At 45.4% G+C, this 15,368-nt stretch overlaps 1 protein-coding gene across 1 annotated transcript in view; it reads right to left on the bottom strand.

Moving 5' to 3' along the window:
• HLF (HLF transcription factor, PAR bZIP family member) overlaps positions 1-6,777 on the bottom strand; it is a 37,229-nt gene extending 30,452 nt beyond the window's left edge. The window contains exons 1-2 of the mRNA XM_074921786.1: positions 6,450-6,777; positions 4,705-5,040 (exon numbers count right to left, since the gene is read on the bottom strand). Of these exons, the coding sequence (XP_074777887.1) occupies positions 4,705-5,040; positions 6,450-6,555 (442 nt within the window). The 5' untranslated portion in view covers positions 6,556-6,777. The remainder of the gene's footprint in view (positions 1-4,704; positions 5,041-6,449) is intronic.
• Between the last annotated feature and the right edge of the window lie 8,591 nt (positions 6,778-15,368).

Raw genomic sequence — 15,368 nt, 5'->3', positions numbered from 1 at the left:
AGGAGCACACAGCCCTGCGTGCGTGCCTGCTGCTCTAGCAAAAGCCATGCTGAGCAGGCTGCACAGGGGACTGCCACGTGCCTAATGCACATGGTCATGCAGGCAACAGCCATCCAGAGCCTCACGTGAGAGTCAATGTGAAGAGCAGCTCTGGGTAGCAGCCTGCCTGATGGTTTAGCTGGTCATTCCCATGTTGTCACGTGGGAGACCAAAGGTCAGGGAACTCCCAGCTCCTCTTGGTGCTGGAGGTAGAGTCCTTCGACTAGGAGAGGGGGGCTCGTGCTGTGGCTCATGCAACACCTAGTAATTGCTTGTAAACAATGATTAGAGCTTAGGAGAGGATTCCACATACAAGCTGGTTGCTGGGAATGCTGCCCTTCACACTACAAAGGCTGTGCTGGAAGAGGAGGTCACATTAAGAAACACAGGGGAAGGAAAACTGCAATAAAGGGAGTGTTGCACACACCCTTTTGTGGGCTGCCCCCTACACCAAGTCATCCCCAGTATGCAGCTGAGAGGCTGGATGGAGCAAGAACAAACTTCTCCCAGCTGGCTGCTGTGCCCATCACAAAGAGTTGTCAAAGGAAAATGCCAAAACCCACCCAATCACACCTAGCGTCAATCATTACAGTCCAATATCTATGTAAGAAGTAAAAGGTAATGGATGCTGCACTCCACATGAAATATCTCAGTTGAATAAATAAAACATGGCATTTAATAAAATCTTTGTGTTCTTGGGGGAGGTGGGAGCTGTAAGTACACTTCACACAGAAACCATTTTCAGCTTTTTGATTAATGTACCCCTAAAATATTTTTTTTTTTAAACTGAAAGTGAAGACTCACAGACACTGCACATAGGTGTATTTCTGCAGCAGATTACAAAGCTTGGTTTTCTTCTTTTCTTCAATAATCTTTGACAGATCCTTTGCAAGCAATCTAAAGCACCCAGCCATCCAAGCAACACAGACTGAAAACCACTGTCATAGGAACATGAAGAATGAGGGAGTTTTTTCGAAGTCTCTGACAGCCCTATCCTTACAGAGCAGGGCACTAACAAAACAGGGGCTATCACTGCATCACCAGCATCCCTGTAACCCTACATTCAAGGTTTTAGTGGCAAACATAAAATTCAGATCTAAACTGCAAAATCTCCAAACCCTTCTAATTAGGGTCTTCCACTAGACTTAGCTGATGCTTCTGAACTCTAATTCACTCATTCAAACCCCTTAGAGTAGCTGCCCCTTTCACCCAAATAAGGGCTACACAGGGAAAAGAGCCAGGTAAAAGCAACCACCAGCTAGTTACCTGCAAAATATGAACCTTCCTTTACATACAAAGAGCTACAAATATTCCCAATTTCCTTAAAGGACTCTGCAGTTAAATGGAGATTTACATTCCACAAAAAAAAAAATGGGAAAAGACCAGGTGTGCAACAGATGAAGAACCACAAAAATGTATTTGCAGTTATCAAGTTACTTTAAAAGCTAGCCTTATATAACCTGTTTTTCTGAGGTAGACTAGAGTTCAACCAACTAACCAGCATCCAATATAGAGAGAGAAGTTTTAAATGCATTTACACATTACAGTGAATGGTGGCCTGCAACGCTAAAATAAATCAAAATACTATTGTTTATTAACAAAATTGGTACTGTGAAAAAGAAATACATCAGATTCCAGTCTTGCAACAGCCATTACCCTGTGTACCTCCTCTTCAAAAGAAAACCAGTATTTACTATGCATACGTTCCCTGAACAGAAATTTATGGGAAAGCAGGTGCTTGCTCTATTCTTCACTTTATTTTTCACTGGTGAGCCTAAACATTTGTCCATCTACCAGACAATCTGAGCTGGAAATACAGAATTAAGTTAAATTTAAAAGGAACTTTTTGCTGTTGGGATGTTTTTTTTATCTTTAAGAAAAAAAAAAAAAAACAGTGAAGATTTTTGTAATGTCATTTTACAGTCAGGGTAAGCTCATCTTTGCTGAGCATGACGACACTTCTCAGTGAATGCCAATGCAGATTTCAATCTCTCTTCCAGAGATGGTATAAAAAACATATTTGGGCAGTATCATTAGCTTCTAAAGACAGATAAGGCTTGTATTTCAACACACGCACAAAATTAAATCTTCGTGTGCCACACTCCTATAGACTCCCTGTGTCAGAGGTACACCACGTACCCGCACGAGTCACACTGGGTGTTCCACGTGCACGTGTGCATCCTCCCCCGTACACAGCACCTGCAGGTACAGGAGTTTTGACCAACCGCACGTGATACGCTGATGCTGAGTGCTGCGGAGCCGCACTTTAAAGTAGGGACACAAGCAGTACAGGATTTGATCCTTCCCTCAGCCAGAGTCCGCATGCTCAAACAGGCTTCCATTGTAAGACAAAATGCAGAGGGCACAATAATGAATCATTTTTAGGAGAATCACTATCACCCAAAAAATTCAGTTTTCCTAAAAATAGTAAGATCACATGGAATTAATTTTTACTGAAACTGTATACTATATGTTCTTAGGTTCATTACAATAATAAAAATCCCAACAGCCCTGCATACCGGAATGGTAGGTCACACCAACTGAAAAAAACCTTTCTTCATGTGACAGTTTAAAAAATGTATTTTGAAAGTCTTAAGATATATTAACCAAAAGGCTCCATTATAATGATTTTAACGTTTACCTCTGGACTAACTTACATATTTCACAGCATCACATTTGTCTTGGCACTTTTATGACAACTTCAAAAGCTCATTTTTACTTTTTTTTTTTAAATATATACCATCTTATTTTAAAGCTTGCTCAAATGCTAAACTCTAAGATGATCTCTTCAAAACAGATGGTCCAAGCAAGATTTTTGCACAACAGCACAAAGATTTCAACAACCTGATGATAAATCAGATTAAAATTAAGTCACAGTACCTAGCTATAATGGGGGAAGAAAAAATATTGTTTCAGAAATTGAATGAGCTCCCTTTTAAAAAACACATTTAAAGGAAAATGTATATTATTTTTAAGGCAAGATAGGGTAGAGGAAAAATACCTGCAAATTTAGATGTTTTATCCTACCCCAAGAGACACGACTTCTTTTACAACAGTAAAAAGTGTGCAGAGTTTCTAAGTGAGAAAAGTTTGCAACCCTGAGCTGCAGACAGCTCAGGAAAAACTAAAAAAAAAAAAAAATCAATAAGTTGAAAAGTCATGTGGACAGTTGATTACAAATAAATTCTGACAGGTGATCATTACAAGCCTGGCTCATAACCAGATTCCTGAGAAAAAAAAAAAAATGAGGACAGATTATCTGCTTTTAATTTTATGTGCGCATATGCGACAGAAAATGGTGTAGCATATACACACTGTTTTTAAAAACTGGCTCAGAAAAAGCAAGGGTTTTTTATATTCTGCTCTTGCAACCTCCAAATATATTTTAACTTTGGAAACCCTTTTAAGTTATTAGTTAACTATGAAATACCTTGAAACTGAAATACAAAACAAAGTCAAACCTACATAAAGTAAAAGTAAGTAAATGAAATCCATTACTAAACACACACTTCTGACTTGGGGCCAAGGAGTTTGTTGACAGGTTTGGGGTATTTTGGGGGGTGTTTTATTTCTTTTTAACGAGAAAGGAACATTGCAGATTTGTAAGACTTTTCTATTTCATCCTGCTCTGCAACTTTTGTCCTTCTATTTATTTATTTATTTTGCCTCCTTATCAGATGATTCTGACAATGACTTCGCACGCTGAGCATGGCAAATGATCAAGCAGAAGGGAGAGGAGTGGTTTCCTGCTCCCAAGAACACACTTTGCTCTAGCAAACCTTGTGCGAGCAGAAGAGCACAATAAATGTCAGCCTTGGTCTTTTTATTTTTATTTTTTTAAAAGAAAAAAAGGCAAAGCACCATGTTTTCCAGATTTCAGTGTTGACACAGTTTCACTGATCATGATCTCAGCCATACTGGTGTCAAGACAAAGCAGTTATTCTGGATTTATACTAGTGTCTCTAAAGGGATTATTTCAAGTGTTAATAAACTAATAGAAGACTTCCACTAACATCAAATGGGTTTAAATCATGCATTACAGTCAGAAATTGGACTCCGTGATGTTTTCTTTGCCTACAGTTTAAAGTGACTATGGATGTAATTTATCAACTCAGGTCAGAGTTACACTCAGTTAATGCTAATGTTAAGCAAGATTATAATGCAGTTCCAAAATCTAGTTCCTGCTCCACGTACTGTGGCAAATTTTACTCTGCTCAATAAAGAATAACGTTATGGCCAAAATTTCAAACAGGAAGTACTGTCTTTTAAATGAAAAATAATTGCCCACTCCCGTGTTTTCACATCAAATATTGGTCAAGGGAATATTCTTTTTCACAGTCTTTCTGCCTGTTTGTTTAACACCATAGCATTTATGCACCACTGTTCTGTCTGTGATTCTTTTGCGTGCTAATAGCTAGGTTATCAATGAAGAAAAGAAGACAAGTTTCTTTGGAATTTCCACAGCTTCCTTACAAAATTTAAGCAAAAAATCCCTGTGGAGCAACTTCACAATAACTAATTATTTTTATCTTTTGGAGTGTGAGTGATTTGAATCCTATCAGCCCTCTCTAAGCTGCCTATCAGCCACACAGGGAGGAAGCAGTGATTTACAGTGGGGAGGAGGCTCATACCAAAATCCATAGGAAGTTCTTAAGGCTGATTTACCTGGTCTGACCGGGCTCTGCATGCAGTTCTGCGACACCATGCCTGGATGGACTGAAGTAGAAGCCCTGCTGCTGAGGTCCATGACAGAAGGTGATGCTGAGGTAGCTTGCTGGAGACCTGACTGGTGTGGGCTATGCTCGTGCTGGTTTGGGCTGGGTGGAATGCCATTTTCTGAGAGGAATTCTTCCAGGTCCATGTATTCCAACTGGAAAGTGTCTCCATCATATGGCAGTGTCTTGTCCCATAATGTTGGGCCCAAGAAAGCTGACTGAGGGACTGTGGTACTGGTGCTGTCATCGTCTAACTTCTTCTCTTTGTCTTTTTCTTTACCGAATGCTTAAACAAAACACAGAATAAAGAGATAAGCAATTAAAATATCAGCTACTATTACTTCAATTATTTCTCCTGCACTGTCAGTTCTAAGAAATGAATGCTCCCTTCATAAAAATAACTCCTTTGAGTGGAGAATTGAAGGGTCATGCCATCTGAGTGTCTTTGCTGAATCCAACTGTGTTTTTGAGATTTTCCTCTATTTTTAGTTAACAATTCCACTGCATGCATGGCTTTGAATGTCAGGTTCAATAAGTACGCCGACTTAAAAGCAAGTATTTAAGTGCAAGCAAACCGGAAGATGCTATGCATTCTGTTGAGAACAGACAACTTAATACCCCTGTAATTTATTACCCTCTCATAAATTGAAGTCCCAGTCTTGCTAGTCCTTACACAAGGAGAGTAGTCCTCAAATTCAGTACCTTTTAACATTGCTGTAAGCTAGTAACTTACAACAGTGCAGTCTGACAGAATATGCATACTGATGTGCAGAAAAAATGAAAGACTCAAAGGTAGAAGCAAAGCAAAAGTTAAAATTATGCTTCCTGCTCGTTCCTACAATATTCACTAATTTCAAGACACATTTTTGAAGGGAAACACCCGATTTCCCTGTGAGATTTGTAAGAATCTGAAGCAATAACGCTTCCTGGTCAATTACCGTGCCTTCTTAACATTTTCTTTTTAACCACATGCAACAACCCCGGTGAAATCCTGCGAGTCTCTACAAAGAAACTCACGACAGCAGAGGACACACAAAGCTTTGGCTCTGCAAGACCTTTCACAGCTTTTTAAACGTGCTTCATTAGAAATAAAGGGTGCAATTACGTCCGCACTACCTTAGCTTTCCAGAAAAGTTGAAACTTTCTGCTGTCAAAACGCCTTTCAGTCATAGGGGCCAGGTTTCAGGGAGGGCGGTTTTTAAACGGCGGGCGGGACGGAGCAACCGGCCGCCCCGCGGGGAGGCTGCGGGGGGACCCGAGCTCAGGCTGGGGGGGGGGGGAGCGTTGTCCGCGCCGCCGCCCTGCGCGCCCCCCCTCTACCCAGCACTTCGTCCGAGGCAAATCACGCCCGTTAATTTATTTTCGCAGGCGGCCGGAGCCGTCCCCGCCGCGGCCGTGGAAAAACCGAGCGTCTTCCGTTAGGTCGGGCCGACTGCGCCCATCGCTCACCGCCTAATGCCCTTACGGAAATCATCCCATTACTTAATCGCCCGGGGGGGACGGGGGGGGGGGACACACGACTGAGGAAGAAAGGGGGAAAAAAGAGAAAGCGAGGCAGCAGCCCCTGAGGTGAGGGCAGAGTGGGGGCCGCCATTTCGGGGCGCCTGCCCTCAGCGGGCCGGGCTGCGAGGGGGCCGCGGGGGCCAGAGCCAGCCGCGGCGGCGGGGGGGGGAGGGCTGCCCGGGAAAGCCTCACCGTCTTCGTGAGCGAGCGGCAGCTTGAGCGGGTTTTCCAGCAGGGACTTCAGCACCCCGTAGGTGGGAGGTAGGAAGGTGGGGTTCAGCGGGAGCGGCCGCGACATGGTGGGCTTTCCCTCGGGGCAGCTGCGCGGCAGCGGTTCCCTCCCCTTCCTCTCGCGGCGCCGCTAACGAAGCGCGGTGAAACGGGCGCCGAGCCGAGCCGAGCCCCGCTGTGAGGGGCACCGGGAGGCCGCCGGAGCAGGGGAGCGGGAGAGGCCCCTCCGCCGCGCAGCTCCGCCGCCGCTGCCCGCACCGCTCCCGCCGCCCGCTCTGCGCCGCGCGCCCCGGCCGCGCGCCCATGTGCAGGCGCTGCCGGCGCTGACGTCAGGCGCAGCGCGGCGCCGCCATTGGCGCGAGGGGCGCGGCGGCCGGCCCCGCCCCCCGGGCCGCCCCGCCCCGCGCACCCCGCCCCGCGCGGCGGCCGGTACCCGCGGCGGGCCGGGGCCGGGGCCGGGGCCGGGGCCGGGGCCGGGGCCGGGGCCGGGGCCGGGGCCGGGGCCGGGGCCGGGGCCGGACAGGACCCGCCCGTGCGCGCGGTGTCTGAGGGGAGCGCGGCCGTTTCGCTCGCCGCCCCCGCGGGGAGCCGCGCCCGGCCAGGCCGCGGACGGGAGCCGTCTCCCCGGTAACCGGGAGGAATGTTAATGAGTTTGAATGTTTGACCTCGCTCGGTGCATCCGAGCGTGAGGGCAGCGGGGAGCAGCCGCGGCACCCCTCGGGGGGGCGGGACGGCCTGAGGGCCCCGGGCCGTGCCGCCGCCTGAGGGGAGGCGGGTCGTGCTCAGCCCCGCGGGGGGAAGCCGCCCTGGCGCCCCGGGGGAGGCGAGACCGGTGGTATTTTCACCCATTTCTCCGGGAACCGGTTGCTGGACTTTGTGAGCACCGAGGCTGAGCCGCACAGATCTCCCCTAGGTCTCACTCCCGTTAGCAGATTGCTTCTCTCACCAGTTACCAAGATGAACCAGGGCGAGAGAGCTGTCACCGCTAGCAGGGTTCCCGCTCTCTTGTCCCACTTTTGTGCCGGCAGGAGCTTTCCTCTCTCCTTGCTCAGATCCTCGTTGCAAGCAGGGTTTGCCTTTCCATCCGCCTGGGCCTTCAGCCACCCTCTCGGGATCTGAGCCCTCTCCACGTAGACTGTTCAAGAACCCCAGTCTTGCTGTAGTAACTTCCACCCTTCGGTGCTTGTACGTATTTGTATCTCCCTGCCTCTCATTTTTGGATGGCATTTTGCAAAGCTTTACCATCTGTATTTAGTTGTTACTCTTTCCTCAAAAGTCAGTTCTTTCACCATTAGCAAATATAAATAATCATAAATACTCATATAAATAATCATAAATACTCATAAATACTGACTATAAGCAAATAAATTATGTGCATAAACTTTGAGTTGGGGTGCCCAGTATTAAGAAGATAAGCTGAGGAACAGAAAACTGCCTTGAACAGTTACGTTCTCCCCTTACGTATCTGCCTAAGATTACATGCACTGACTAGCGTCTGCTCAAATGATCAGACTAAACCAAGCAACTAATCAAAGCCCATTTAAATTGGTAAAATTGCACTGGCATAACCAAAACCTGAAGACTGGCAACTGTTACCGTCAGGCCCTTCAGAACCAGAGACAGCGTAATATTGACATATTTATGGCACAACTGAGCTGGGGTTATGGAAAAACCTCCAAATGCCAGTGAGGCGGCTCGGTTCACAACGGGGGGGCTTCAGGCAGGAACGTGGTAGTGGCAGCACAGTAGTTTTTAAGTCACCTAACCAGAAAAAAAGCACTAGGTTATGAAATGATTGTACGCATACCAACATTGCCTCAGACGGCCAAATTGCTAGTTACTGGAAACCTTTAATTACAGAGGTACAGAGTGAGTGACAGAAAGATTAGGGCAACGAGTGGCAATCCGTATGCAGATGGGGTACAGAATGTTTTTCTGTGCAGCATAAAGAAAAAAAAAAGATACATTTAGGAGACTTGGTAAGCAATGCAGACTAAACAGGAGAGGTAAAAGCAGTGAGGATATTGGGGCACATCTGTATCAGACAAGATTTAGTTAGGGATGTAATGAAAGCTCAACTTGAGCAGAATTCTTACATGTTTATGTTTATTGACCATTACAGACAAAACAGACTTGACAGAAAAAATCAGCATTTTCAGTGCAACAGAACGACAGGAAAACTGCACTGTTTCACTACTTGACATTAAATAGGATAAATTATGTGTAGATCTGTGCAAATGTGGAACAAAATTAAGCAGCCAGACACCGAGGACTGCAGTTACAGACCCTGCATTCCCAACATGCAGGAGCTGGGCATTTCCAGGATGAGAAAGCCGCAACAACTCTTCCTGATATATGGACCATCCAGAAAAGCTCAGCAAAATACCTGAGTGCAGTGCTTGAGGTGGTGTTTTCAGCCCCACACTACCACAGGAGCAGTAATTTAACTCCAGCCTTGCCACACAGGTGGGTTTCACACCAAGTAGCCTAAATGGCCAGGCTGTCAGGACACGTTGTTTTTTGAACACTAGTGTTGTGTGTACCTGCAAGTTACTGATTTTTACTAGCTGCTTTTCCAAAGGTGGCCCCCAAATCCTTCACGCTAGTTTGACCACTGGCTGACCCCACGCGCTACACTCCAGGTAAGGCTCACACAACCAGAACAGAGCTAATGATACACTAGCTGGCTTTCTACATTTTCCAACCAAAACGCTGTTTGTTGGCATGTGCTCTCAGCATTCACCCATAAAATGTTTACTTTATGGCTTATATAGGACAGCTTCTTAGATTGTGTATAGAAAACATCTTGATCGGTTCCCAATTAAAAAAAATAAACCTCAGCCCATGTTTATGTTTCTGCCCCTGGCATTTTCATCACAGAAATGTAATGAGTTTTATGGCTCAAAGATCCTATTTTTTTCTAACCAAGCACACATAAATCAATGTACCATTTTCCACGATCATCTTTTTTTTTTTTTTAAGATATTTTCTTTAGCGAAAACAATTTGAAAAGCCTATTTTGAGCTCAAAAAACCTTTACACTTCTCAGGGGTCCTTCTGCCCGCAGGCCAAGCACACCGGGCCTAGAGCCCTGCTGCAGCACGGGCCCGCACCGCGGGGCAGGGCAGTGCCGGTGCCCGCGGCCATCCGCGCGGGCCCGGCGCTGCCTCGGCAGTTGGCAGCAGCGCTCTGACCGTGAGGCCCGCAGCACCTGGGGCACACGACTGTTCTGCGGGGTTTCTGTCAGCGGGGCGTGTCGCCAGCAGGCAGGCGCTGCCCGCGGGGCAGATGGGCGCCGCCGGGGCCCTTCCCGCTCGGCTGCTCCCCGCAGCGTCGCAGGAGGGCCCGGCGCCCCGGCCCCCGCGGCGGGCTGGCGCTGCGGTAACGGCGGCGCTGCGGGCCCCTCGCTGCGGGGCGGGGCGGGGCGGGGCGGGGCGGCCACAGCGACGGACCCCGCGGCCCCGCCCGCGCGCCGCCGTCACGCGGAGCGGGGATGGGGCGGGAGAGGCGCGCGCGGGCCGTCACGTGAGCGCGCGCGCTGACCTACTTCGGGCCAATGGCGGGGCGCGGGGGGCGCGCGCCGGGAGGCTCCTGCCGGGCCGCTCCCGCCGGGGCCGCGCGCCCGCCCCCTCCCGCAGTGCGGGCGCAGGGGCCCGGGGGCCGCGCGGCGCGGCCTGCACCTGCTCATCCTCCCTCCGAAACCTACCCACAGCCCTGCGCTCAGACCTGAGTACAGATCTATATCCCCCCCCCAAAAAAAAAGTTATTTTAAACGTTTTACAAAGGAGATGCTGCTTGTTCTAAGTAAAAAATGTTTGGTATAGGCCTTGCGGTGTTTTCTTCATTGTTTTGGCTGCAGTTCCCATTCTCGTCCCTATCGCTCTTCCACAGCTTGCAATGGAATTGGGAATTCTGTTCTGAAATATCTTCTGGAAACAAGATTGCGTTTTTAATTTCCCGTACAGAAAGTTTTAATTAGGGATACATCTACCCACTATCTTACAGGGGATCTACTTGTATTTTCTCCATAAACACAGATAAAAGTGGGCCAGGACTGTGCAATAATCACAACTCGGCATAAATGTCAATACTGATAGATGGAAAGATGCCCGGTCCTGTGCTGGAAGAACATGTAGCACAGTCGACTTGTGACCTAGAGCTCCATATGTACTTAAATATAGATGGGCCTGAAGAATCCTGTCCTTTCCTCTCTCATTCTGTCTCGGGGGTCAGTAGGCACCGGTACTATATTTGCGGTTTGAGAAATCTCTTGAACCTGAGCAAAACTTCCTCTGATCAGGTACGTGTATGGTCGCAGCTGGACTGCCAGTGTCACCTAATTCCTCAGGTTGCTTTCTTATAAGTATGTTCTGTCTGAAGAAAGGAATTGCAAAAGTAGGGGGGAAGGATAACAAGCTACAATGTGAAGAGAGAGGATAAATAATGCAGGAGAACAGCCTTTTGGGTCAAGGCACAGGACGGATAGGAAAAGCAAATAGTTTACAGTACCTTAAATACCTGCTGGCTTATCAACACAGTGATCCCTGCGTCTGCCTTTAGGAGCCAAAACAATGGATGAAAGTATTGAGTGAGATGCACAAAAAAACAGAGACGAGAATTTGGAGAGACTTAAGATTCAGCCTTTGTTGCAATTTGTCCTAACACAGTTCCCCGACTGGCCTCATAGTGGTACATTTCCAGCAGTACTATGTGACGCATAACTCAGAGGTACGTAAAAAAACCACACGGGTACGTTCAGATACCCACACCCTAACTGCAGCTAAAAAGCAGCAGCTTTTGAAGACAGGGTTGAGAAGCACCAAGGAGCAAAGCCTGTCCCCCATTTCCTTCACCATCGTAGAGGTTCTGGAAGTAGCTTGGCTTGGCTTTCTAAAGCTGCTACCAGCAGCGCTGATTTAATTAAAAATTTATGTTTATTGTCCACGTGGTGTGCAGCTGAGCGATCCACTGTGGCTCCTCACAAGAGGAAAAATGCTTGTTGAATGAACCATGATCTGCCCCCACCTTTTTTTTTTTTTTTTTTTTTTTTTTTTATGGTTTAATTGAATGTGGGAGAGACAGGTTTAGAACTGCTTTTGGATGATGGCAGAGGAACTTCTCTTAAGTAATCTGGGGTGGTTCCAAAAGGCATTCCAGTTCTCAGAAAAATAGGTATTACTAGTCATTGCTTATATGCTAGGAGTTGAAAGATTAGTAATTTTCTCTGCCAAAGTTTACAGTCAGCCTTTACCATGACAGTAGATCAAATACATGTAGTTGCCTGGGCAGCTGACCTGGTTTGAACTCAGCAAGTGTTACTCTCAGTGATGACTACATTGTTGGAACAAATACTCCGCTATGCTTTTTAAAGCAACCTTAACCTTGTAAAGCATTAACCAGACTCTCAAGCCTGTTTCAAGCACCTAGTGCCCTTGGTGCCTTGGTGCATTATTTGGACTCAGGAGATCTAAGCAGCCAGATGACAGAACTGGATTGAGACAAGCAGTAACAGAGTAGAACTGGCCCGTTCTGCAGTCAGACCTTCCCCTGAATAAGGACAACTCCCAGCTGGTGCCAATGGGAGAAACAACTTGATCCTTCCATTTATTCCTCTGCGCTCCCATTCCTCTTCTTTCTCACTTTTGGCTTGCATGCTGCAGAAAGACAGTTAGAAATAGCTGTTCTTACATGCTCAGGCTGTTTGATTTTGGAAGTTGGCATTGGTTTTACTGGAGACAGAAGAGCACCCACGAGCACAGAATAAAACAGCCCATCCCCAGGCAAAGCTGTAACAGAAGGGAGGAGTGAAAGGTGCAGGAGCTGAGCATCTTCTCCTTATTCAGTTTCTATTGAAGTCAATGACCCAGATTTCTCTGACTTCAGATGGCTGTTTTCAGAGAGCTTGCTGGCAGCATGGTGCTGGGGAAGGTCAGGCAGAATTTAGCCTGAAGTATTCTGCATGCATAGGCTTATCAAATCTGGATCTGTAGAACTTGGACTAGTTGATCTTCAAGGTCCTTTCCAACCTAGTAGATTCTGTAAACTTGATTCCGAAAACCAGTGGTCTTCAGTGAGGTCTCTGGAAGTCACTGGATTGACTAGTACCCTGGGCTGCAGCTTGCAAGGCTGCCCTAAGCTTGGGATTTCTTTCTGTCCTCTACTTTTGTGACCTTGCTCTCAGATTTCCTCTTAAAAAAAATATAAATGCAGAAAACCCAAACCAGTTCTTAATCCCATGGGTTTAGATTATTAAGAACCCAGAAACGTGGTAAACCTCTCTTTGGCAAGAAAGCCTGACCTTCTGTGGAAAACTGGGAAAATTCCTACAGACTAAAATCAGGCTTCTAAACATAAAAGCATTACAGTCGTGCTATGTCTCTTTATGAAACAATCACTGTAACTGCACATATTTTAAAAGAGCAGCAAGTAGTGCAGAAACTCACATTATTAACCTGTATGCAGTTTATCCTGTAGGTTTTAGATTCATTAAGTTTGTCGATGAGACTGCTTTGGTTTTGTTTTTTTTTTCCTCCTCTCTTTTTTTTTGTACTCCCACTATCAGTTATCTGCAGCAGCAGAACAGGTTTCTGATACTAATGTCAGCCTGCAGTACCCTTCGTTAGCCCAGTCAGGGGGAGTCTGCTAAATTATCATCTCTCTTATGGCCCATTTTACTCTGTTTAAATCTCTCATCAGAAATTTCAGTTGGAAACTAGCTGCTGTCTCAGTATCAGAATATGCACATTGAATACGTTAAATCTCAGCGTACCACTCTTCCCAGGTTTTTGGAAACCTACTTACGCAAATATCATAATGCAACATAGAGACAGTAACAATGAATGCTGGTTTAAGAGGCAGATGTACCCTGGATTCCATGCTTGTATCTCTCTACTTCATTTGATACAGAAAGTCTAATTAGATCTCTCAAGATTACAGTTTAAAAGGGCTTGGAAAAAACAGACTATTAGTAACTTGGATTTTTTAAATGTATATTCAAATATAGAATCAGCTTTACTGGTACAGAGCATCACAAAGCTGGATTTCAGTTGTATGGCTCTGTGTTTATCAAAAGGAAAAGGAGGTATTTTCCCATAATCATATGTTGGCTTTGTCTTACCAGTGTCCAGGGCTGCCGCGTGCTGTGACGCAGGACAGAGCAGCTGCGCTCTGGGGATTGCGCTCTGAGGGAAGGGAGCAGATTCAGAGTGTTCAAACCACGAGTCCTCCTACCTCTCCTTTCTGCTGGAGTCAGCAGCTCTGCAGAAGTCGTGCTCCCTGTTTTATCTCCTGAAAAATTAGACTAATTGCTAACGTCTCCTGTGAGGACAGATGTGTACAGAAAAGATGTACATTAAAAGAGATGCACGATATTTGCCATTTCAAACAATGTTCGGTTTTGTGCCGTCAGCTTTGTAAAGTTCTTTTTATGCATTGAAGTGAAATGTTTAAGTTAATTGAGATGAATACAATGATAGCTGGCAGCTGTATCGTAATACCCCTTCAATATACTGTGGGCACAAGGAAGCATAGAAGCATTGCTGTTGTTTGTTGCTTTGTTCTGACGTTGACTTTTTTTAAATGTCATATTTTCTTTTAAAGTTATCTGCTCTGATCTGCGGTAAAGTAGGTGCATAACTGACTGTATTGGACAAAAGATATTCTTGTCCGTATGTTTCCTGGCCAGACATTTAGACTATAAGCTACATCAAAAGTACCAGGCAGAAAGTTATACTGAAAATATTGGACATAAATAGTTTAATATTAAGCCAGCTTTGTATTATTTTTATTCCCATTCATTTTTAAAGCTGTTAAAAAAACCCTTTTAATTAATTGCCTTGCAAAACAAGTTGGTTTTGAAGGCTCACAACTAGCATTTTCATAGGCAGGTTTCTGGTTTTGGGTTTGTTTTTTTTTTTTTTTTAAACCGCCGAAGGGCATAAACATACTTACAGTTTGCTATAGCCATCTGACAGCATGTATGCAAGGAAATAAAGATCTCCTACTCCTGTATTTTCCCTTAAATGGCTTTGACCTGGAGAATATATTATGTTGATTGGCATGAGAAAGAAGGCTGTGATCTTATTTTTACTGTTTATTATAGCTGTTTCAAACTTATCAAGGAAGAAATAGAGGCTTTTTAGATGGCTGCTTGCCAACATCACTAATCAGAATTTTAATGAGATTTTTCTTTTTGAGGCCCAAATTCGGTCTAATTAACAACATATAAAGCAAATGTATAATGGGATGCAGCCTACTGCATATAGAATGTGTTTCAATCTCTTTACAAATAGAAATGTTGAACAAAATACGCATTCTTATGCTGTTTTAAATATATGCAGCTTCTCTTTTTCTTTTTTTTTTTTTTTTTTAAGTGTTATGCCTTAATTAACAAATTGCCTTTAAAAAATGTGGTCCTAGAGTTTTATAACAACTTTGACATCTCTGAAGGAGAATAATACAGGTGCTTCTGGCTGAACAGTTGTACAATTCCTGTTCACTTTGACAGAGACTCTTGAAACACCAAGTCTGACACACGCTGCTGTCACAGGGAGAGCGTGAGCTGAGCCTTTTTACTTCCCTGAAGTGTTCCATTTGCCATCATCCCATCTTTGGATGGACCATGTGTTCCTATTGTTTGTGGGCTGGATAACTAGCCTGCAGCTCCCATTTCCCAACCATCACAAAAGGCACAGTTATATTTAGTCTACACACACTGTTTTTCTCCAAGCATTTAAGACAGAAGATGATTAACAATTACATGTCATCCATTTAAAACACAGCGTTGTTTCTTTGTCCAAAGTATATTTTGTGCAAAGAGGGATAAACCAAAAGGACTTTTCTCTTTCACCCTTGCAAGATTTTGTTGTTATTTATGGTACT

This window comes from Athene noctua, chromosome 18, assembly GCF_965140245.1.
Source record: "Athene noctua chromosome 18, bAthNoc1.hap1.1, whole genome shotgun sequence".
Classification (NCBI taxonomy): Eukaryota; Metazoa; Chordata; class Aves; order Strigiformes; family Strigidae; genus Athene; species Athene noctua.
Note: the sequence above shows the minus strand (reverse complement) of the source record. Positions and strands in the feature narration are given on the sequence as shown.